This window comes from Leptidea sinapis, chromosome 7 (assembly GCF_905404315.1).
Source record: "Leptidea sinapis chromosome 7, ilLepSina1.1, whole genome shotgun sequence".
In the NCBI taxonomy this organism is placed as follows: Eukaryota; Metazoa; Arthropoda; class Insecta; order Lepidoptera; family Pieridae; genus Leptidea; species Leptidea sinapis.
In genome coordinates, this window is record NC_066271.1 from 15,701,011 (window position 1) to 15,725,374 (window position 24,364).

The 24,364-nt window shown below is 35.9% G+C and overlaps 1 protein-coding gene across 1 annotated transcript in view; it reads left to right on the plus strand.

The window, feature by feature from the left end:
* LOC126965504 (ras-specific guanine nucleotide-releasing factor 1-like) overlaps window positions 1-24,364 on the plus strand; it is a 55,201-nt gene that overhangs the window by 18,952 nt on the left and 11,885 nt on the right. Inside the window, exons 6-14 of the mRNA XM_050809137.1 lie at window positions 1,069-1,216; window positions 3,865-3,984; window positions 4,604-4,713; window positions 7,927-7,984; window positions 10,287-10,458; window positions 16,924-17,117; window positions 20,366-20,491; window positions 22,276-22,378; window positions 23,191-23,379. Of these exons, the coding sequence (XP_050665094.1) occupies window positions 1,069-1,216; window positions 3,865-3,984; window positions 4,604-4,713; window positions 7,927-7,984; window positions 10,287-10,458; window positions 16,924-17,117; window positions 20,366-20,491; window positions 22,276-22,378; window positions 23,191-23,379 (1,220 nt within the window). The remainder of the gene's footprint in view (window positions 1-1,068; window positions 1,217-3,864; window positions 3,985-4,603; window positions 4,714-7,926; window positions 7,985-10,286; window positions 10,459-16,923; window positions 17,118-20,365; window positions 20,492-22,275; window positions 22,379-23,190; window positions 23,380-24,364) is intronic.

A 24,364-nucleotide genomic window follows, 5' to 3' on the forward strand; every position in this document is an offset into this window, starting at 1 on the left:
TAGATGGCATACGCATGAATAACCTTAGCTACGCCGACGACATGGTTCTACTGAGCCCCTCAGTTGGGGGTCTTAAAAGGTTGCTGCAACTCTGTGAGGAGTATGCCGGGATGAATGGACTCAGTTACAACGCCAAAAAAAGCGAGTTCCTTATTTTCAGGGGAAAGAACAAACTATCCAGCTTTAAACCAAAGATACAATTATGTGGTAATCCCCTGAAGCAAGTGACTGAGTTCAAGTATCTCGGTCATGTAGTAACCGACAGCCTGAGGGATGATAGTGACATGGAACGAGAGCGCCGGGCTCTGTCGGTCCGAGGCAATATGTTAGCCCGCAGATTTGCGCGCTGTACTGGGCAAGTAAAGCTGACCTTATTCAGGGCTTACTGCCAGTCATTTTACACGTGCAGTCTGTGGATGGACTACAGGCAGCGGACCTATGGTGCCTTGCGTGTTCAATATAACAATGTGCTGAGAGCGGTGTTGAGGAAGCCTCGACACTGCAGTGCGTCGGCAATGTTTGCGGATGCTCGCGTGGATGATTTCTACGCGATCATGCGCAAGCGTGCCGCGTCCATGATGCGCAGGCTAATGAGTAGTACCAACACTCTTCTCAGCGCATTGGCCAGGAAACTAGATAGTCCTCTCTGGAGGTGCTGGGGGGGTGCGCACATAGGCGCCAAGAGGCTCCCTCGGGTTTTTTAGTTATAGTTTTTAGTTATAGAATTAGTTGTTAAGCTAGAAATAAGTACCTACTAACATAGTTTTAAGTTATTTGTCATACTAACACAGTTATGGGTCTAATGGCCTGAAATAAAAGTTTATTATTATTATTATTATTATATAAACCGTCAAGAAATGGTTACAATTATTATGCGCTATTTTGGCGATTTTTTGGGATAGCGGCCTTAAGGATTAACAACATTTGGACTAACGAAATTTTTTTTATTTTTCTTGTTTCTACAATATAACGACACCTCTCAATTTCCCCATAATATGTGTATATATTAAGTGTCGCTATAAAGAGTGTTCATTATATATTTCAAGCTAATGCGATTGTACTCCGCAGCTTCAACAAGCTGTTGCTGCAGAAGGAGGAGCTGGAACAGAAGCAGCTGCATCTCCTGCAGGTGGTGGAAAGTGAGCGCACGTCACGCTGGCAGTACGCACAGCAGTGTGACGAGCTGAGCAATGAACTGAAGAAACTCCGATCTGAGGTTACATTCTATACTATATCTATGAGGTTATATTACATTCATTCACACAAAAACTACACAGACACACACACAAACCAAATCAATATCACTTTACTCATGTAGGTCACGGAAATAACACTTATGAATATGAAAAAATATATATTTTCTTATTGAATCTACCGCTACTTCGTGAAAGGTTTAGCTAATGAGAAGAAGTAGCAAAAAACTCATTGCCACTATTTTAAATCAAGATTTACATTTTCATCGTTTTACAAGTCATTTAAGTCAATATGTAAAGTGATGCAACAAACATACCTACTCAAACATCAAATAGTCAATGCCTTACACGAGTAAGTCAAAAAAGTAAATGTAAATTAATACAAAACAAAAGTTATTAAGTACAGTAGCTCACAGAACAGAAAAAACTAGTAGAAGTGGCATCATGTCATGTTACTATGGAAACCTACAGTACAGAAAAAACTAGTTTTTTTCTGGTCCGTGGAATAGCTGCATCATCTACACACATAACCATCACCCACACTAACACCAATTACTTTCTGTATCTAATGTTGTCTTTATTTAATTAACTTTCATTATAAATTTTATTATTATCATTATATATTTATTCTTTGTAAGTATATCCTTTCCATCATTATAAGCTTTGTATGTACCATGTGACTTGTAGCACAATTATTCATTACCTATTTCAAGCACTGGTCTCTAACAATTAAAACAATGTCTAATTATAAATGTGATTGTGAGAGAAAATAAATATATTTTGAATTGAATTTTTTTGAATTCTTAATCAACATCAATGTATATACAAGTCACGTATTTGAGACGAATTAATTGACTTAAATTGTGTCCATTGGGGAGGGACTATATCTGTCTGCTTAACTTGCTGTCGTCTGCAATAGTTTCTGGGCTTAACGTTGGGTTCATTGCATATTATTCAAGACAATAATGTTTCACTATTAAATTCCAAAAATGTCATAAAATCGCTGGTTTTTAACGTTCGGATCTCCTACGATAAAATGACACCTACGATAGTCTTCCCATACTTTCTTGCAATACCAGATGGATCACAGAAGTGTTGCCAGCCGAAGGGCAAACGGAACGCATGGGCGTGACTATTCCTCGATGTTGTCTCTTTCAGCTCAATACCAGATTAAAGAGATAGCAATGTCTTTTCTTTTCTTCAGTGTCAAGATAATATAAACCAGAATCAATCTACTAAAATAAATTGCAACTTCAAATATTATTGCGTTTTGTATTTTGGTGTTTTCACGAAGAAAGTTTATTTAATCTTGCAATATTTTAAATAATAAAGTTAAAATAATATAAATCCCTACTAATATTATAAATATGAATGTAAGTTTGTTTGTTACGCTTTTACACCGGAGCTAGTGAACCTATTTTGATGAAATTTGGTACAACGACTAGAGCTTGGGAAAGGACATAGGCTATATTTTATCCCGGCAAATCCATGGTTCCCGCGGGAGTTGTGATAAACTCACGTAGAGAAGTTATAACTATACCAATAGTAGGCCTAGTTTGCCATAACAATCTTCCTCGAATTCAGATTCATATTATCCTACTAATATTATAAACGTGAAAGTTTGTATGTCTGGATGTATGTTTGAACTTCTTTAACGCAAAATCTACTGAATGGATTTTGATGAAACTTTACAATAATATAGCTTACACAACAGAATAACAAATAGGCTACAATTTATAAAACAATAGTGTGAATTATACAAAATATAAAAGAAGTGTGATTGTTACTAATGAATACAACTAGCGCCATATCTTATCAACTAGCAAGCACAAGATCAATACAATTTATATGGCATAACAACGTTTGCCGGGTCAGCTAGTATTCATATAAAACGGGAACAGGAACCGGAATAGGACATGAAATAATCTTCAATTCCAAACTGTCAGCAGACTAGTGAGTTAGTCCTTAAGGAGTCTCAAGCGCAGATCAGGCCACATATGAAGTTATTGATCTCATCTCTAGTTTAGTGCACCCCAGTATCAGATGGAACCATTTAAACCAACCGCGCGAAGCAGAGCTGGTCGAATTGTCGGGCTTCCATTGCTCGGTGAATAGCCTAATTATAGCGTTGCGTAGAGACGTCGCTTCATTGTACTTCAAAGCAGCTGCCACGAAATTCGCACGCCTCGCCATAACTTTGGACATCAACCTCACCATCTGTATGTCTGGTGTTCCTCCGCTGTCCGTTATCGAGTCAACATTCTGTCATGTGCTACCAAACTGTGGAATGAGTTACCTTCGAAAAACCGCAACAAGTACTCCCACACTTCTACTTCCTTGAAAAATTAGCAACCTATTGAGATTCCTCTGGTGTTATTGTGTATAATTGTCCTGGGCGTCATACTGCACACCAAAAAGGTTAGTAGTGCTACGATCCACAGTTTAGCGATTAGTAATCAGTTTTTGCGAAATGCAATGAGTAGCGATTTCTAAAACTTATCAATGGCACTTTATTACTCCCACAGGTGTTAGGAAGTACCTCAATATATATACTGTTATCGAAGAGAACTGTATTTAAATTCAAGAATAATTTTTATTTTACTTTTACTAGAAAGCTAATACGCAGTTTTTCTCTCGTAGCAGTGTGCCAAACCTCTTATTTTTATTGTAGCTTTGTGCCTACAAGAAGGAGCACGAGCCTTCAACCAGAGCCACATCAACCACAAGCCTGTCACCAACTCTCTCTGATGATGTCGACCCCTCCGAGCTGCGCAAGATTAAAAAAGTGCAGGTAACTTATACCTAACCATCATACATCTAGATACTGCACCATTAATTACACAGTAGATGTTACTAAAAGGTGCGCCCACCGTCTCACCCACTTATAATATTTTTTAAGAAAATAAGGGACGAAACATGTAGGACGTTGATGCTGACGTTGTTGACGCTGATGGTAATTGCCCTGCCCATTACATTGCAGTGCCGCTCAGGATTCTTGAAAAACCTAAAAAAATATCACATTACTGTTTCACGGCAGATATAGGCGCCGTTGTGGTACCTATAACCTAGCCGGAATCCTGTGCAAATCAAAATAAAATATTTATTTAAATCCGACTATACTGGTAGATCCAAAGATAGGTTTCTGGGATGGGATGGGGTGGACGTACTTTTATTATTAGTCTAGATGTTTTTATTGTGAATATTCGTCGTGGAGCATAATTCATAGGCATACTAATCATTCAAAAAATGAACCTCTTTCACTCCTTTTGCTCGAAAATAAATACTTCCATATCTGCATGTTATCCCCATCAACGGGAATAGAATAAAACAGATGATAATAGAAGTAGACTTAGAGAAAGTAGAACAGGATAGTGAAATTGGCCTTCAGCTAAAGATTACGAAATGTCCAGTTTTTTTTGCAGAGTTTCTTTCGGGGCTGGCTCTGTCGTCGACGCTGGAAGCAGATCGTGGACCAGTACATCAAGAGTCCTCATGCAGAGAGCATGAGGAAAAGAAACAGGTGACTGTTTTTAATTTCCACATCAAAAACGCAAAAAAATATTTAATGTGGTTTAAGAAATTATATAATTTAATATGTGTGTTGATAATTCATTACAATGAATGTTTTATCATTCCACGAAAATCTTAATTACTTAAGAACTAGTTATAGAAATGTTAATAAAAAGAATCTGGAACATTGGACAAGGAACTTCATATCATATTAAACGAATGAATGAATGAATGAGTGAAAACTTTGTTAATAACAAACACAAAGCGCACAGAATAATACAACTAAATAAGACTTACAGAAGTAAAAAAAAAAATTAAAACTTATGTCATAAAAAAATACTAATGATAAAATAAAAACAAATGTATAATATTTTAGTGATAATCTTAATTTAGAAGTACTGTGTAGCAGTTATTGTTATCAAAAGGAACTGACTCAGCGTCATGCTGCATTGGAATAATACCAACACAGCGCTGATTTTCAGCAGCCTCCAGGTGACTTGATTGAGTAACTCCTATTGTTAAAATATATTTAGTTTTATTAAAAGTTCCATATTTTTTTTGAAAAACATGATAATTTGAAATTTGTTACTACTGCAGTTCAGGATATAGATACATAAATATTATTAAAATAATAGCAATTTTTGAAATATTGGCAACAGAAACAAACTATAACTTCGATCCCATTATGCATTATTAATAAGATATATCTAATAATATCAGACTTATTATGCACACAATTTGTGAGCAGATACTTAGTAATTCAAATACACGTAAGGATGAGATTCTTTTTACCGGAAAGTTCCAACAGTCTTCAAGCTGCGAAATAGTGGTGGTATATCATTCCAGTACTTGGTGGCACTGTAGCTACAACTTCCTCCACAAGAGGCGGAATGATGGAGTGGGACTAACAGGACATTGAATGCGAACCTTGTATTAAAATTTAACTGGCTGCGCTGACCTAGCCATTCCAATTTATTATATAAATATGTCGGTGTTATTGTCATAATAATACCAAAAAGAAGCGTGGCTAAATGAAGTTGTCTACGAGCATTCATATTTAAAATATTTGCTTCTTTGAGGTATGGAGAAATGTGTTGTCGGGCCGGTAATTCCCAGCAAAAACAAGCACATGCATTTTGAACTCTTTGTATTAAATTTCTTGTTCTGCCAAGCAACTTCGAACCATACACTGTATCGGTATAGTTAAACTTGGATAGAACAAGAACCTCACAAAGACGTATGCGCAATTCTGTGGTTATAAATGGTCTAATTTGGTACGATCGAATGATCGAAGTCCATATTATACAGTTCCTTAGGCATTTGTATAGTAAGCTATATGGGTACTATCCATTATTCGAACACTTTTTTTACAACGACATCTGGGCTTTGCATCACTGCAGTTACGTGGGTTTTACTTACTTTGTTCTCAAAATAATTCGTGGCAGAGTGGACTGCTCATACTTATTACAACGTTTGCTGCTTTTCTTTGTACCGACCGCGTACGTAAGCGCGCTTAAGCGCTAGTTCAGACACGGCGGGAACCGCGCGGTTTTGAAACGATTATTATGCGATTATTATGCGATTTTCGTGCAGGGATAACGTCAGTTTTGAAAAGGGGGTCGACGAAGAAGTGTGTTTACTGTGGTTGCTCCTTAAAAAAAAGAAAAGAAAAAGGCGATATTGGGTGCATCCAATATTAAGTGACTAGTACATGGTCAGTTCGTAACGTTATATTCCAAATTAAGAATGTGTGATATTTTTTTTAACTATTTGAGAATGTCAAAAAAATCAAAATAGCGCAGCCGCTTGCACGCACTTAAGCGCATAAGCACACGCCTGTAATAGAGCCATCTGTCTTCTAAACTCTGTATTTGAAGTAGCACAGTGTAACCTATTTGCCAGTTCGATGGGATGTTTGGTCGAAAAATGAAAGAAAAGATTTGAGAGCCTGCCATGCCTGTAAGCTCTATAAAATAAGATACCTCGTTTTATTATTTTGATTGTTTTCTTTCTTTAGTATAGTATTTTTGTAACTCTTAAGATTTAATCTGTAATCTTACATTGTATTTTAATAATAAATAAATATTATACTTTACTTTCACGGAACTTTCTTCCACACACAATGTGGAAGAAAGTTCCGTGGAAACCGCACTATAGAGAGATATCACTTCAATAAATTTTTTTTTTATGGAAGAGGATGACAAACGAGCATAAGGTTCACCTGATGGTAAGTGATCACCTCAGCCCATACACTCTTGTAAATCATTACATGCTCGCTGGCGGTGTACAAGTCACCTGTGAGGCGACATTATCACTTCCAGTTCTTATTTTTTTTATTAAAATAAGGGCCAAGCAGGACGTTTTACTGATGGTAATTGATAGGCCCTGCCTACTACAATGCAGTGCCGCTCAGGATTTTAGAAATACCAAAAACTTCTGAGCGACACTACGATTGCGCTCGTCACCTTGAGATGTCAAGTCTCATTTGCCCAGTAGTTTCACTAGCTACGGCGCCCTTCGGACCGAATCACATTACTGCTTCACGGCAGAAATAGTCGCCGTTGTGGAACCCATAATCTAGCCGTTCCTGTTAACGTTTGCACAGGCAAAGGAGCCTCCCACTGGTAAATTTAAAATTTACATTTAGATGGAACTAATGAATTACGAAGTCACATTTATACAAGAAACAAACTAATAACACCAACACAGATTCTAATTCTAGTAGGCTTCATAAGATACATAATAGCTTTAAGGCTAAATGTATACACTTTTATAATAAAGTCCCAGCCATTGCTCAGGCATTATCTTTAAATAAATTTAAATGTTTTATAAAAAAAATGGATCTATCGTAAATCCTTTTACTCCACAGCTGAATATCTAAGTGATCGGACAGCCTGGGACTAGATTATGATTATTTTATAGCAATAGAAATGACTGTACAATATTGTATATTTTTACTGAAAAGAGCGCAAAAAAAAGAATGCTGGGAGAGTTTCTTGCGCCGCTTCTTCTCTCTCAGAGCGCCATTTGTTTCCGAAGCGATAGTAGTATCTAGTATATTAGAAATTACATCAAAAAGAATTGTAAAGGAATCAATTTTGTGAAAATAAATGCCCTTTATGCCTGTCATGGCTGGATTGAAAAGGAAACCGTTTCATAGCCCGACAATCTTAACTATATTATATTTTATTTTGTAAATTCACAATAATTCTATCCCTTCCAGTCTAGTTTTCAAAATGGTGGAAGCCGAGGAAGAATATTTGGAACAAATGGAAATCTTGGTAAGATTAAAAGCTCTTTAAGTATTTGAAATTGTTTGCAATTCTTTATTCATTGCAAGTTTGTATGAACGCAATATATTGATACCCTAGATTAAGGATTGGTCTCCACTGCGCTACAACTAGATACCGTAGGCGTACTCGAGCCAGTCTCGAACAATGTGTGACGTTGACGTGCCGCAAATGTTCTGTTAAACTTTGCTAATAATTGAAACTAATACTAAAAACTAAATGCCAGGTTGCATAGTAAAATTTTGTAAAGATAAAACTACAAGAAATAAGAATTATTTTGTAATTTATTAATTTCAATGTAAAATAACACGAAGCGTATGTTACAACATTTGATAGCACACAAGCATCTTATAGTTGCCGTAATAAAGAAGCTATTGTTTTTAGGTAGTGCGGTATCTAGTTATAGCGCAGCGGAGAGCAATCCTTAGTGTGATAGTGTCTAAGGTCAAGTTTTTTGTAGTTGGTATAATTTTTGCAGTCTTATGGCTTCCAAAATATTAAGGCTGAACAATTCTCCGGAGAAAGTGTAATTTACTTACCAGAATATAAAGTTTACCTATACTACTCCTTCTTTCAAAGCTACGCAAACATTTTGATCAACCATTTTATTCTTTGAAAAAAATTCTTAGCGACACTACAATTGCGCTCGTCACCTTGAGACATAAGATGTCAAGTCTCATTTGCCCAGTAATTTCACTAGCTACGGCGCCCTTCGGACCGAAACACATTACTGTTTCACGGCAGAAATAGGCGCCGTTGTGGTACCCATCATCTAGCCGTTACTATTAACGTTTGCACTGGCAAAGGAGCCTCCCACTGGTAAATTTAAAATTTACATTTATATGGAACTAATGAATTACGAAGAGACTTTGAATAATTAAAGTAGGAATAATGGAAGCCATTTTATTCTTTGCACAATGGGTTTTTTATTGGAATGAAGTCACTTACGGCAGGCTTGGAGGAGATTTGGATTGAGCTGCGCGACCAAACTGAAAAGAATGTGAGACTAAAACCGTAAGAAAAACATATTACATACACGACTTCGTCCCGGACGTGCTATAAGTAGTGTGTGCTTGCATGTTTTTATATTTGTCAATATTGTATACTTGCAAAGTTTGTGTTTAGAAGGACTTAAACCTGTTTCATGTATTTGTGGATGCAGTGAAAGTGTTTGTGTGTATCATCTCTACTGTAACAGTGAAATATTAGACGATTAACGTTAGCCAAATTTTAATGATTCATTTTGAGCTGTTTTTAATAAGAGGGTAACTTAAAAAGAAATCTTATTCGGTCCTTGAAACTTTTAATCGTTTTATTGTTTAATTTCAAATTTAATTTAATTTTTGTGTGTTTTTTTAGCTGCAAATAAAATATTTTATTATTATTATTATTACGACAGAACTAAATGAAAGAATGTCGCATGGGCGTTGCTTGTACATGAATTCATGATTATTTATTATGCAATTCGTTATATTTTTTTAAACTGATAACCCTTACTTCTGAGACATCTCAAGACAATTTCCTAATATGCAAATATTGGGGTCGAGCGGGTTATCAACTGTAAAGTAGATCCTGTAGATGAAGCCACAACCTGAGAGTTGAACAAAGCATACAAGATTTTATTAACGATACGTCACTCGAACGGTTGGCTCATATGGGAGAGCGCTCGCACGGAACGCGAGAGGTCGCAGGTTCGAGTTCCCCATCGTTCATAAAATTTTTGTTTTCAAATTTTATTTGTGTATTTATTATGCATTGGCGAGGCGGAGTGCGATAAGAAAGAGAAAAGATGAGAGAAAACAGAACATTTCTGTAATTACAAAAAAGTTTTTTTTTTATTTATTAGGAAAAGCAAACAACTACAACTTACAAAGTAGATACATAAAGAAATAACATATATGTCTGATAAAATTGTAGTCAGATACGCTATCCACATCTTACTATGAAAAACTTTGAGGTATTCAATGTTAGGTACAAAAAGAAATGTTTATGCAATACTAATTGAAACTAAAGAGAAATAAACAATGTTCTTAATATTATGGCTAGTTGGAGTAAATTAAATTTATAAAAATCAAACAATTAATAAACACAAAAAGGAAAACAAAAGAAATAATTATCTACACAAATGTACACTAAATTATGACTATATTTACAATGATATTAACCTAAAGTACTTATGATGTTCAGTAGGTATTAAAAAGGATGTATGTTAATAAATCAAATATAATTAAGTATTTTTTTTAATTTGGCACTTGAACTGGCTGAGGTTGAGATATTAACTGTTGTCAATCAGGTTACGTGCTTCCTGCGTCCGTTCAAGATGGCAGCTAGCTCCAAGAAACCGCCGTGTACCCACGAGGATGTCAACTCTATATTCTTAAACAGTGAGACCGTGTTGTTCTTGCACCAGATATTCTTCAAGGGTCTCACCTCGAGGATGGAGTCGTGGCCAACCCTTGTTTTGGGTACGTCAATCGATTTGTTGTATTTAATTTTAAGCGAATTCTCTTCCAAAAAAGTGGGCTGTTTGATGGCAACCTTTCAATAATTATGCAGGGGATCTATTTATTACGTACGAGTAACATTGGAAGGTTTGAAACGATTTTATGTCATTATTTTGTTACTTAGATATGTTTTTAACAATAAATTCAATCTAATATATAAAATTCTCATGTCGCTGTGTTTGTAGTTAAACTCCTTCGAAACGGCTTGACCGTGCATATTGCGTAGGTCTGAGAATCGGACAACATCTATTTTTCGTCGCCCTAAATATTAAGGGTGGTCCACGCCAATTTTTTTTTATTTTTTTTTTTAAATTTGTTTGATTATGAGTCAGCATTAAAAAATACATACATATTCAAATTTTCACCCATCTACGATCAACCGTAAGGCTGATTTTAGTCTTAAGCCGACGGCTCGCGTACCATCAGCGCTGATGTCCGAGATATATGGACTTCTAGGAAGCGTTTTTAAATAACGCGTAGCTATCAGCGCGCACGGTGAGCACGCGAGGCCGACGCGCGACGCGTACGGCCGCGTAGCTATCAGATCGCACGAGCGCCTCTGCGTTCTGTGAGCGTTCTTGTGTCGAGCGGAGCGGACGTCGTCAGCGCGTACAGTCTTGGGAAATCGCGAAGTGGATACAGGTCGAGTTATCGATGAGGTACACCCGAGGAAGATATTGTGAGATGCATCCGATCCACTCTACAAAATAAAGATGCAAGAAACAAAGCCTGGGAGGATATTGTGGACGCATTGTTCGAAAATATTTCAGGAGAAGAAAAACAACAACTTGGTTTGTTTACTTTCTTATTTTATTATCTGAATACCTACACTACAGGACAAAGCCTTTTCAAGTTAAAATATACACGAATCTTGCCAGGGCACGCTTCCAATAGGGCTCACGAAGTACTCGGCAAAATGTTCTCGCAGAGCGTGTCCAGACCTGTTCGTAGGTACAGTTGGCAAGTCCACCATACCCTCAATTGTAAGTGTGTCTTCAATACGATAACCATCTCGAATTCTTATAAAGTTATGCAATACGCAGCATGCTTTAACTATTTTCTTTGTAACATCAAAACTCACATTAATAGGTGTATGAAACACTCTGAACTTGTTTGACATGATACCAAATGTCGATTCTATGTATCGTCTACTGCGGCTCAGTCTATAATTAAATATTTTTTTCTTGTGGGTCATATTGGATCGTGCATATGGCTTCAGAATTTTATTTGATATTCCAAACGCACCATCACCCACAATTACATGTTCAACTGGAGTATTTGTTCCAGGCAGTGGCTTTGGTCCTGGAATATTTAAAGTGTTTTGTTCGAGGCTCTTGTATAGTATACTGTTTTGGAATGTAGTCGAGTCCGAGTTTTTTCCATATGTTCCAATGTAAAACAATAATCTGCATCGCACATAGCTAGCAGAACTATGGAGTAAAAATGTTTATTGTTGTAGAATATTGATCCACCACCGGTTGGATTACGATTCGGATATGCTTGCCATCAATAGCTCCGATGTAATTTGGAAAGTTGGTCTTTTGTAGAAAACCGTTAGCAATATTTTGCCACATATCAGGAGTATTTGATGTATAGGTATACATTCATCGTGTAGCGATTTCCCATATAACTTTACACACTTCGTCCACGATCTTACTGATTGTTGCGATTCCCATCCTAAATGAATACTGCAAATCTGTATATGTTCGACCCGTAGCAAGAAATCTAAAAAAAAAGTTTTTATTATTTCAGTAAAACTGGTTCAACAAAGGTGGAAAACAGCCCGGGACACGTTTTTTAGAACAAAGAACGCAATTAAAAAAATGCCCTCTGGAAGTGCTGCACCAAAATACAAAAAGTACATCTATTATGACGAATTAAGCTTCCTAGCTCCAACAGTTGAGAATGAAGTTGATGAATCACTGAATGACTCTTCCCTTCCCTCACCCTCAGTAAATATAGATAATACATTGGATAGTATGGGGACTTCAGAAAATACTCAAGATTCTGATATATTAATGCAGCAAGTTTTTTCAAACACTCAACACAGTGAGCAGATTGACCGTGGTGTTGATTCAGCATCATCACAAAAACCTTGGTTGGAAAAGAGAAAAAGAAGGGCCCCGAAAACAAATCCAGAAAGTTCTCCATTTGAAAAAGAATTACTAACTTTATCAAGTAACCAAACCCCAGATCTTGCCGCTGACGACCTGGCTTTTTTCGCTTCTTTGGGTCCAATTTTAAAAAGTTTTTATGTAGGACAAAAGCTGGAGTTTAGATCGAGAGTGCTACGAGAAGCCATGGATATTCGAAATTACAACAGATCAAATAGCTCTTACTCCATCGAAGCGAGAAGATATGCATCATCATACAATTATCAGAGTCCAGCTTACCCAGAGTACGAAACCAACAATGCGAATTGTGGTTACTCTGGTTATCTTAGAGAGACTTACTGATGTATAAATAATTATATGTGTTCAATTACTTATTATAATTTAATTTTTGTTTTTTAACTGTCCTTATGAAACATTATAATAATAAATATGTTGTTCTCTTACTTTACTACAATTAAACATAATGATAAAACGAGTAAATATGTTTTTTTCTTACCTTAAAGTCCCCATTAGTCGTTCAATCGGTGGTATAGGTACACGTCGTAAGCTGCAATGGACCAGTTTATCCTGTATCTTTGCCAGTAATTCGTCAAAAGTTCTAGTTGACATTCGAAAGTAATTATAGAATTAACTTTCGTCAACCCTCAAACTGCCATATAACAAGACAAAGTCTCCTGCAACGGCTCTCTGCACAATTAATGGATGAACATAGAGTCTTCGTCGCCGCCGGTTTTTATTTTTTGGGATAGATAATACAAAGCAGCAATAATTAATACACTCTGCATTTTGGTCGTCGTCTGTACAGTAAGGCGGTCAGTACGATACTAAAACGAGCCACGCTGAGCCTCAGCGCTGACAAACTACGCGCTGAGCTATGAGCGCTGACGGTGAGCGTGAGACTAAAATCAACCTTACTTTTGTATCGCGAATTTAATATCGGCAATACAACGTTTGCTGGGTCAGCTAGTGTGAACATAAGAGTCTTGATAGGGTTCCGGCAAATTGCTAGGCTTTTATAGTTTTTACTGTTTGTACCTATATTTTAATGGCACCTTAAAGTGATCACCTAAATGATTTGTTATTTCTAAGTGGTCTCTCTCACTTCTGGAATTAAATAACCGATTTTAATTTAAATATACGTCTATAATGAACATATAAAGGCAGTGACAAATCACGGATTATGTATTGACACATCTTCTGGACCTTTTATAGCGATCATTGATGGCCAATACTTTTTTTCGAGAGGAGGAAAATACATTTAGAAATAGCAGAAACACTTTATTAGTAATAAAAAACATTCACACTAAAACACAAGTTTATAATACTAATTAATATCTTAAAATACTAAATTAAATAAATTAACAAATACACTAGCCTGCAAAAGTAAGTATCACACTTTTCAAATTAATTTTTTTTCTTAACTATAGAAGGTAGAGATTTAAGATTAAAAACGTTTTGTTGCAAATTTTATAGGCTTTAATTCTTAGAAACTAAAATTATACATTAGTAACATTTTTAACTTAAAAAAGATAAAACAATGAAAATAGACATTTTTAGTTTAGTGTCAAAAAATTCAACTTAAATGTATTACATATTATTTAATTTTTAATAACTGGTATTGCCTCCTCGAGCTCTGATTACAGCTTCGAGCTGGTTTGGCATACTGAACACTAGGTTTCGGAGCCGATGTTGGGGAATATCCTCCCATTCTTCTACCAGGGCCTGCTTTAGTGCCCTGAGGGTAGTAGGTGGTGGTCTGCGATTTCTGACTAGCCTCCCAAGCTCATCCCAGGCGTGTTCAATCGGGTTGAGATCAGGACTTCTTGATGGCCAAGTCATCACGCTGATACCGACCTCCTGAATATACTCTTGTACGATATGAGCCGTGTGTGCCCGGGCATTATCATGCATCAGTATTGATCCATCACCCATATTTGCTAAATACGGCCCTGCATACTCATTAAAAATCTCTTGAGCATATCTTTGCCCAGTGAGGGTGCCATTTTCTATGGCTACTAGCTCTGTGCGACCTTCTGAAGATATGCCAGCCCATACATGTACACAGCCTCCACCGTATTGGACTCTTTCTGAGATGCAGGCTTGAAGGTATCGCTCACCAGGTCGCCTGTAAACACTTCGCCTTCCATCAGAAGTGTAAAGGGAGAATCGAGACTCATCTGCAAACAAAATTCTTGACCATTCTTCTTCATCTCACTACATGTGTTCACGGGCGTATCGCAGTCTCGCTACTCGATGCTGTCTCTCAAGTTTTGGGCAACTCGCTGGTCTTCGGGGTTTCAAATTTGCTTCAGCAAGTCTTCTTCTCACTGTACTGTCACTAATGTAGTCCCTCCGGGTCTGAAGTAGCTGTAGCTGGACTTAAACTACATTTTGGTGGCGATTTCTTAACACAGTGGAAATAATATAACGATCTTCTCGGGCACTGGTACACCTGGGTGTGCCATTACAAGGTCTCCTCAGATGGTGTCCAGTCTCTTCGTACCTTCGCTTTACCTTCTGGACCGTTCGTACCGTCATACCCACCATTCTTGCAGTGCGACGCATACTGATGCCTAGTTCCAGAAAAGCCATGATCCTAACACATTCTTCAACTGAAAGAGGCATGATAAATAAATGTTATGTGCTTTTTAGCATAAATTTTTAAAACAAGACCCATCGATCTTGAAAAAAATTTAAAACAGAAAGAAAAATGTGAATGGTATGATTGCAATTCGGAAACGTCGACTTTGAAAAAGGAATTTTGATTTTGAAGTTTTTTTCACCTAATTCTTAAAAGAAGGTTACCGACTATAAAGTTTTTATGTACAAAATTAAATTCTCCTTGGAGTCCTTTTTATTTCGAAAGTATATCTTGTGAACTTAAAACGTTATAACAATTTTAAAAGTGTGATACTTACTTTTGAAGGCCAGTGTATTATAAAAATTAAAAATAAATAAAATAACGGTGTGAGCGTGATTTCTTGCTAAAAGGAGCTGACTCAGTATATTGTTGGTCAGTCAAGACATCAACACAACACTGGTTTTCAGCAGCCCCTCGTGACATTGGAGTAGACAGTTGCTTACGTGTTTAGGCCCTGAAATAGGGCCCATATTTCGGTATCGGTTTACGCGGACGCTCCCTACCGATTAAACACTCCTCTACGCTGGTAGCTCGAAAACTTTACCTGCGAAGCCGCCGGGCGGAGGCCGTGGAGGACAAATATTATGTATCTCACTCCGCGCCTGTGAGATAAATCAGATAGATATACAAGCAGACTCGAACCTGGACCGACTGCTCACTAGGCTGGATGGAGAGAAGATCACTAACGATATAATATATCTGTTAGTTGTTGACGAGATCCATAATAACTTACTTTATATTGTGTTGATGCTTCGACTGGGCTGAAACTTAATTATTTATTACGTGCAGTGTGGGCGGAAAAGAATTATGGAAATCCATGACATGTCATCCTCTCACAGACTGCGATACAGGTCATTTTATATTTGAGGGGCAAACGAGCAGGCTCCTGTGATGGATGGTGGTGGAGTCAACCACGCAACATCCGCATCACCGGGTGTCCAGAGATTCTGGACTCTGGCCTTTACATACAAACTATGAGTCAAACTTGCTCTCTTTGTCAACAATACTTCCATACGGGTCACGGGTTAGTGATCACCTCAGCCCATACTCTCTTGTAACACAGGATTCACAAGAGCATTGCTGATCTTATAAAGCGTCGTATAAACTTACATATGAATTGGAAAACTGAAAATACACGCAATTAATTTGCTAAAATTATAATTACAAGACCCAAAGTGCCGATGTTCAAGTAGAGGACATTGTGAGAACATTTTGTGCACCCGTGGACACCAATAGTGACATAGTGTCAATGATACCGTGCTCGTCGCACGTCCAGCCCCCCCCCCCTGTCCAGCCGCGCACTACGAGCACAAGTCCGCAGTATCAGAGGGAACGTTATCACGAACCCTCCACAGTCACCCTGATTAAGGACCTCCGAATGGTCCGAAACCGCACACAGATAAAACGTGATTAAAGCCGTATTAATAAATAAGTTAATAATGACTCACGAAAGTTTTAATAATTTAATAATATAAAGGCTTTATTTTCCGCGTCTGTATCTGTATCACTTGGAGAAAGTTAGCAATTCCACTAGTCAGGTATATCTAATGAGACAACTTATTGGTTCGTCGGTACGGAATCGGTTACTTGGTGAAGAATGTTCTACCATTTTTAGGGTGTATATTATCTGACAATAGACAAAATATCTAAGGACTTATTACTTATTTTCAGGAGATCTATTCGACATGCTGTTACCCATGCTTACCATCTACCAGGAGTACGTGAGGAACCACCATTACTCGCTGCAAGTGCTCACTGAATGCAAGCAGGCTCAGCCATTCACCCATCTTCTGGCTCGCTTGGAGAGCAAGTCAGCTTGCCAAGGTCGATCGCTGGAGACTTTCCTCACATATCCCATGCATCAGGTGATTGATAAGCTCACTTATAAACAATAAATAGATACCAAGAATGGCATTTGATGATGACTCACTTGAATAACTTGTCCCCTAGTCCGTCAGCGGAATTTATCTCATAAACCACAAAAGTTAGCTAATAGTTATTTATCTACACCCATGCTTTAAATCCTCTATTAAAGATTCTGAAACAGTTAGCTTTTTACCAACATTAAAACACCCAATGTTGTAATAACCATTATATCATCCAAACGAGTGTTGTAATGTTGTATTGAATTTCATAACAACACTCCTTGGTTTTTTTTTCGATCCCTTCATGCACAAAAAGTAACAAACAGCCACATTTTTATTGCTCGATGCGTGGTATCTGTATGAATTTAAAAAAAAGAACATTTTCGTTTACGCGCGTTCCACACAACCAGAACGTGGCGCGCCGTAAAAAAGAGTAGGTTATTCGAAACCCCGCCATTTTTCTTGAAAAAATGAGCGATTGAAGTTTTGACAGCACACCGCCGGATATTTTAAACGCTGCAAAAGAACATAATGTTCAAGTGAATTTTAATAATTGCCCCTTATTACACAACAGTTGCATAAAATATTTAAAAACCTTTTAACGAGCTGAAGACTGGCCCTCGTCTAGCCTAGATCTAAGTCTATTAGACTACAAGTTATTCCTAGTCCGTTTTAGAAGACATGGCCTGCTCTAAACGACTCCCCAATATCGAGTCGCTTAAGAAATAATTCTAGATATCTTAGTGAAATTTTACAAAAAGGGAAGTAGGTATTCGGGCCAATAACGGTCATGTAGACGATTGTATAACATATTTTTCATGCCATTTGATGTAACATAATGGTTTATTAATAATATTATGTTAACATCTTAAGTACAATGCTTCTTGCAAATAAATTATTAATTATTATTTATCTTGAACAGCTAGTGATTAAATTCCTCTTGGAAACTGTGCATTAATCCATAGATTCGTGGATAGACCGATTAAAGGCCTGTATTTAAGTAAAACATAATCATTACGAATTGAATTATTTATTATTAATTGCCAAGACTTATCTACATCATAAACAGTAAATGCTTCATTAATTGTAACAGAACTTATAGCTTGACAAGGCACATATATGTCGCAGGTATATTGTCAAAGTCGTGATATTACAATTTCACTAGTGATATAAAAATTAACCGGTAGATTGTGAATCGTCAATCATTTCTCATAATTTAACGGCCTGGTTTTAGTGACATTGTAATGTATATACACATAGCATATTATTATCATCAACACATGTATTAAATTGTTTTTTTTTTCTGAAAGCACACGCCTATTTTTATCGTTCCTATAAAATTGCGATTCAAACATTATCAATAACGTACACTTTTCTGTTTTACATTGGTTTATTACCAATATTCTAATACTAAAAGCAAAAGCAAAGGCTGTGAGTTTTACAATAACCTTACAAAATACTTACGGACTTCAGTGTAAAATAATATCAAAGTTATACTTACGGGTATTTTACTCCAAAAACCATAATATTACACAGTAAACCAACACACTAATTTACACCAATGTACACTAATTTGTTTGGTCATGTCAAATTTAACCTTATAATTATTAATAAACCTTTTTTAAATTAATTAATTTATTATTTTGTGAAGCTTTTTATACGTGTTTTGACCTTTCATTTTTATAAATGTGACTTATTAATATAACTACTACATGCTTGCATTAATAATGTTATTACTAGAGACCGGATTATATGCTACAAAAAAAGCCCAAAATATGCATACAAATGTGCAAGTAAAATAACTAAAATATGTACGAAAATCCATAAAAAGGGCCAAAACAGGCATAAAATTAAACAGGAAAAAATAAAGTCATATTTTTATTTTATTTTATTTTATAGAGGCCTTTACTGACAATCGTATTTGTGAAAGAAACTATTACAAGATATATCTACTTAGGTAATAATGAAATTTAAGATTTACCTTTAAAAATATGTAGATACTACTGAGTTATGTTGATTTATTTATTTAAATATTGTTTACAAAAGAAAATACTTATAGCTAGCTAGCTGTTGCAAGCAACAGAAAACGACATTGTAATATATGCTAACAATGAGTTAAATCTAGTTACGTTAACTACAGCACATTAGTGTCAGTTAAATGTATTGTGTATATATTATATTTATTTTAAGTGAATTAAAATGTATGACTTAAGTTTTTTCTTAATATTATGAAGATAGTCCTTTAAAATTCGATTATTATCAAAACCTGAAAATGACAATGACTGAAAATGACAATGGGGCCCCCATATTGAAAGATTGGCGAACAGACTTAGTTCTGCAGCATACGCTGTTAAAAACATTAGACAATTTACTGACACAGATATGGCGCGACTATTATATTTTAGTTACTTCCATAGTATTATGACCTATGGTATATTGTTATGGGGCAACGCTGCCGATATTAATACAATATTTGTGCTGCAGAAGAGGGCTATTCGCGCTATTTATAACCTAGGTCCTAAAGAATCATTTAGAGCAAAATTCAAAGAAATTAACATCTTGACTGTTGCTTCTCAATATATTCTTGATAATGTAATGTATGTTCATAGGCACATAAGTGAATTTGCCATAAACTGTCATAACCATAATGTTAACACCAGGAACAGACAAACTAATGATGCCTACTACTCGGTTAAGTCGAGTTAGTAAGTCTTTTAGTTTTTTGTGGGGCGATGTATATGCTTTTACGACAAGATCCCAGAAAATGTTCAAAACAAAAGTATTACGTTATTCAAAAGAATTGTTAAAAACGTTGGTGTGGTAAAGGTTACTATAACAAAAATGACTTTCTTAATGATACCACAGATTGGGAATGGAGTGACCGCCTTTAGGCTATTAAATAATAAGTTTAATTGTACAATATTACTTTGTAAACATATTTTTACGATGACAAAAAAAAGTCCACTGAGTTTGTTGCGCCCATTCTTCTCAGGTCTGAGGCATTCATTTTGGAATGGGTGGTAGTTTTTGACTTTCAATAAGTGATGTCACATCCTATTTTGAATAAAATATTTGAATTTGAATTTGATCCCACTAATTCTTCCTTGTACATGATTCATTCTAGAAGATTAATATTGATAAGGCTAGATGTTTCGTTTTCAAATTTCATACTCATTTATTTTTCAACGTTTTCTTTGATAGCCAGTTCATTTTTAAATCAGTTGATGAGTTCATGATGTTTGTGCCAGATTCCCCGGTACATCATCACACTGCACGAGCTGCTGGCACACACTCCTCACGACCATGTTGAGCGCCGTAGCCTTCAGCACGCCAGGGCTCAACTTGAAGAGCTCTCCAGACAAATGCATGATGAGGTACTAATCGGCAAAGCAGTAAATTAATGTTCGTCCGTCTCAGTATTTTATATGATAGTATTGTCGACCCATATAGCCGAATGGTTAGTGACCCTGACTACTATGCTAGAGGTCCCGGGTTCGAATCCCGGTAGGTGTAATCATTTATTTCCGAGTCATTGATTCCGTTTGTTTCCGAGTCATGGATGTTTATATGTATTTATGTATGTTTTAGTATATTTAGTGTATTAAATATTTCGTTGTCTTGTACCCATAGTACAGGCTGTTCCTAGTTTGGGGCAAGATAATTTGTGTAAAAGTGTGTCAATATTATTATATATTATTATTTTGTTATTATTATACTTCACACATACTTCTGCCGCAATATACAATATGACTGGCGAGGCGCTTACAATACTCAAGGACACGATATTTGGCGATCATAATATACGCAGAAAAATAAAATTTAAAATTAATATTGATTGACTACTTAGTAAACTTAACCGAAAGTTAAGTAATTTATCACACAACGCATGGACAGTGCACGGACGGTCGAATTACACGGACCTGTTGCCGCTTGCGCTCAAGTAACGAATGAATCACGCACTCAGCAGTTTTCACTATTCATTAAATAATACAGAAATTTGTTTAAAAATAAATTACCTTATTTATTACAAAATTAGAAAGAAAATCGAGTACCGAGTACTCTTCAGTGTCTCACGAATCCCTGTATAGGTGGACTTATACTGATGCCTTTGATCAAATTTGTAAGAATATGGCTAATATTATATATTTATGTACATAATAAAGAAATATGTTCTAAACTAAATTTTTTTTCTACAAAAGTCAACCCTATAACTGTCTGTTTAGGCTTAGTTTAACTAGTACATAACGGACGTTTGAACCGCAATATTAATAAAAGCTCGTAAAATTTTATACATGTTTCGTCGTTGTATTTTTCAACCGAATAAATACTTTTTAAAATTGTATATAATTATTTTAAGAACAGTAATACATAAACTACACGTACTTACCTTAAGGCGAAGGGTAAACAGAAAACACGCAAACAAGGTGTTTTTAGACAAGTTTTGTGGTGAAAATATAGCATTTGGAGCTATGAACACTACTTTATCCTGTTACACATACCCTTAAGTCTTACTTGTAGATTGCTAATGCTTATTGTTGGTCGAAGTTAGCATTCCAGAGCTATTATCAACTACCAATTTTCTTTGCAGTGAAACAAGTTTTTTCTCGGCATCATGCATTTGTTTAGTATACTACTATCATAAAAGTTGTTCTTATAGATGTTACTTTTTTATGTAGGTACATTTATTCAGATTAGTAATCAATAATGAGGATTGTAAGCAATTAAACAGTTTGCGCCTGTTAAAATTTTAAATTTTCGCCAATCTGTGATGCCTTAGGAGTGTGATTATATTGACATTGTCATGGGAATATAATGCTCTTCAGCATCAAGAGAGCTATGGTCTCACTTCAACACCTACATATGAGAGTTCGCCGACCTGCGCTTTTGGTAAAAGTACCACTTTTTTATGAGAGAGGAGGACAAACATAAGACAAGACATAAGACGGCAGCGTGACTCTCCCGCTTCTAAAAGCCCTTAGGCGCCTCTTACGACACCCTCGGGCCTGGGACTTCCCTATTCATTTTACGCCCTGGGGAAGCACAAGGCAAACCATCACCATGACCACTGCACCACCTGCTCTTAAAATATGGCTAATACGTATTCTATCAGCATTAGAAGGTTAAGTATGACATAAATTAATAAGTGTTCTCCTTACAGGTTAGCGAAACAGAAAATCTTCGTAAAAACTTAGCTGTGGAGAGGATGATAATTGAAGGATGTGATATTCTGCTAGATGTTAACCAAGTGTTTATTCGGCAAGGTACACTACATTTGTTACCTGAACACTGTTTAATTTTTGCCATATTTTTGCCAAATTTTTGATAAATTTTTGCCTATAATAACACCTACTCTTCTTCTGTCTTCTGGCTTAAGCTATATATATGTATATATATATATATATATAGCATATAACAACAAATATTGCCTATATTTATAATCATCATCATCCAACGTTGGATGAGGCCTATAATATAATACACTGCGTAATTCTCCTGTGAAGCAGTAATGTGTAAACATTACTGTTTCGGTCTGAAGGGCGCCATAGTCAATTAACTATGCTAATGAGACTTAACATCTTGTCTCAAGGTGACGTGGTGAAGGTGACAAACCCAAATACGCACTATTTGGGTTTTTCGAGAATCCTGAGTGGCACTGCATTGTAATGGGCAATGCGTATCAGTTATCATCAACCGAACGGCCTGTTCGTCTCGTCCATTATTTTCATGAAAAATAGAAAAAATGCGTAAATTGTAGTAACATAAAAATATAGATTCATTTCTGTATCTGATGGTTTAATTCAGCTTGATTTAAATCGGGACGAATTTCTAGTCATAATAATTTACCAACGTTTCTAATTATAAAATATCATATATTTGTTATTGTTAGAATTATATTCTTGGTTTGAAGTATTTTTGAAGTTTCTATCTGTTCTCTCTTCTTGTCTTCTTCTGTCTTTTTATGATTAGCAATTTCTTTTCATTTTTTTTCAATTTTCTTTTTTTGTAAAAGCAATATATTAATGTATATGCTCCGCAGGAATATGCTTTTTCAAAGAATAATAATATTTTTCAGGGACGCTTTCGCAAGTGGTTGGTAAGGGTCGTCGTGCTACGTTACAGTCTAGACAAGCCTTCCTGTTCAGCAACCATCTCCTGCTGACCACCCGAGCAGCTGGAGGACGTCTCCATCTTCCACCATCAGGGAGGCTGCCACTGCACGATGCGCTGTTGATCGAGGACCCCTCCAACCATGACGATGACGGTTGTATGAATACTATAGATATTATAAGGCTTTCATCATGTAAGCATATTATTTTTTAAAATAATATTAAGTAATTTTTAATACAAAGTAATATAAAACATTTTTGAATTTCAATAATCTAATTACAATTCAAATAATCCCAATTTTCTTATTTGATTTAGGTTGAAGAGAAATATAAAGAGGTTTGAGATTGTTGTATTAATTTAAAAAAAATTGACAATTATTTTTAATTTTTTACAAATAAATAATTTTAACATTCATTTATATAGATTTGTTATTTGACTATTATTTTTAATAATTATTATGATAATTTATTTAAATAGCTTAAAAAAGTATAGTATACGAGTTCAAAAATTGAGTTCCTTCTATAAATTGTATAACACCGCGCATTTAAAGTAGAAAACAATTTAATACATAAATGAAGTGTTAGAAGCTAAAATGTCATAACTGAATAAAAAAGCAATACCAATTATAAATACAGTGTGAGCTTATATTTTGTTTGTTTGTTCCGCTCACACACATACATACATATAATCACGCCTCTTTCCCGTAGGGGTAGGCAGAGACCACTTCTTTCCACTTGCTACGATCCTTACATACTTGTTTCACTTCGTCCACTTTCATTATTCATTTCATACATGCTCTCCGGCTTAGGGTACTCTTGACCTGGCCTTTTTTCAAGACGTCCCTGATTTGATCTTGTTTTTCACGCTTTCACGTGATAAATACTAAATCAGTCATTATGAAATGTTGTGTAAATTCATGATACATTTTAAGTTGGGTATATAAATAAATGCAACAAATGGCAGTGAAAGACATTATAAAAGGAAAAAAAAGATGTGGTGTCGTGGGACACCAGGTAGGAACGAAGTTCTTCGGCTAATGTAGAATCGACACAATTTGTAAAAAAAAAAAATCGTGTTAAATTTTATGTAGGTTTTCTTGATTTTTCTCTTAAATTTTTCAGGTTAGTTATTATTTAAGT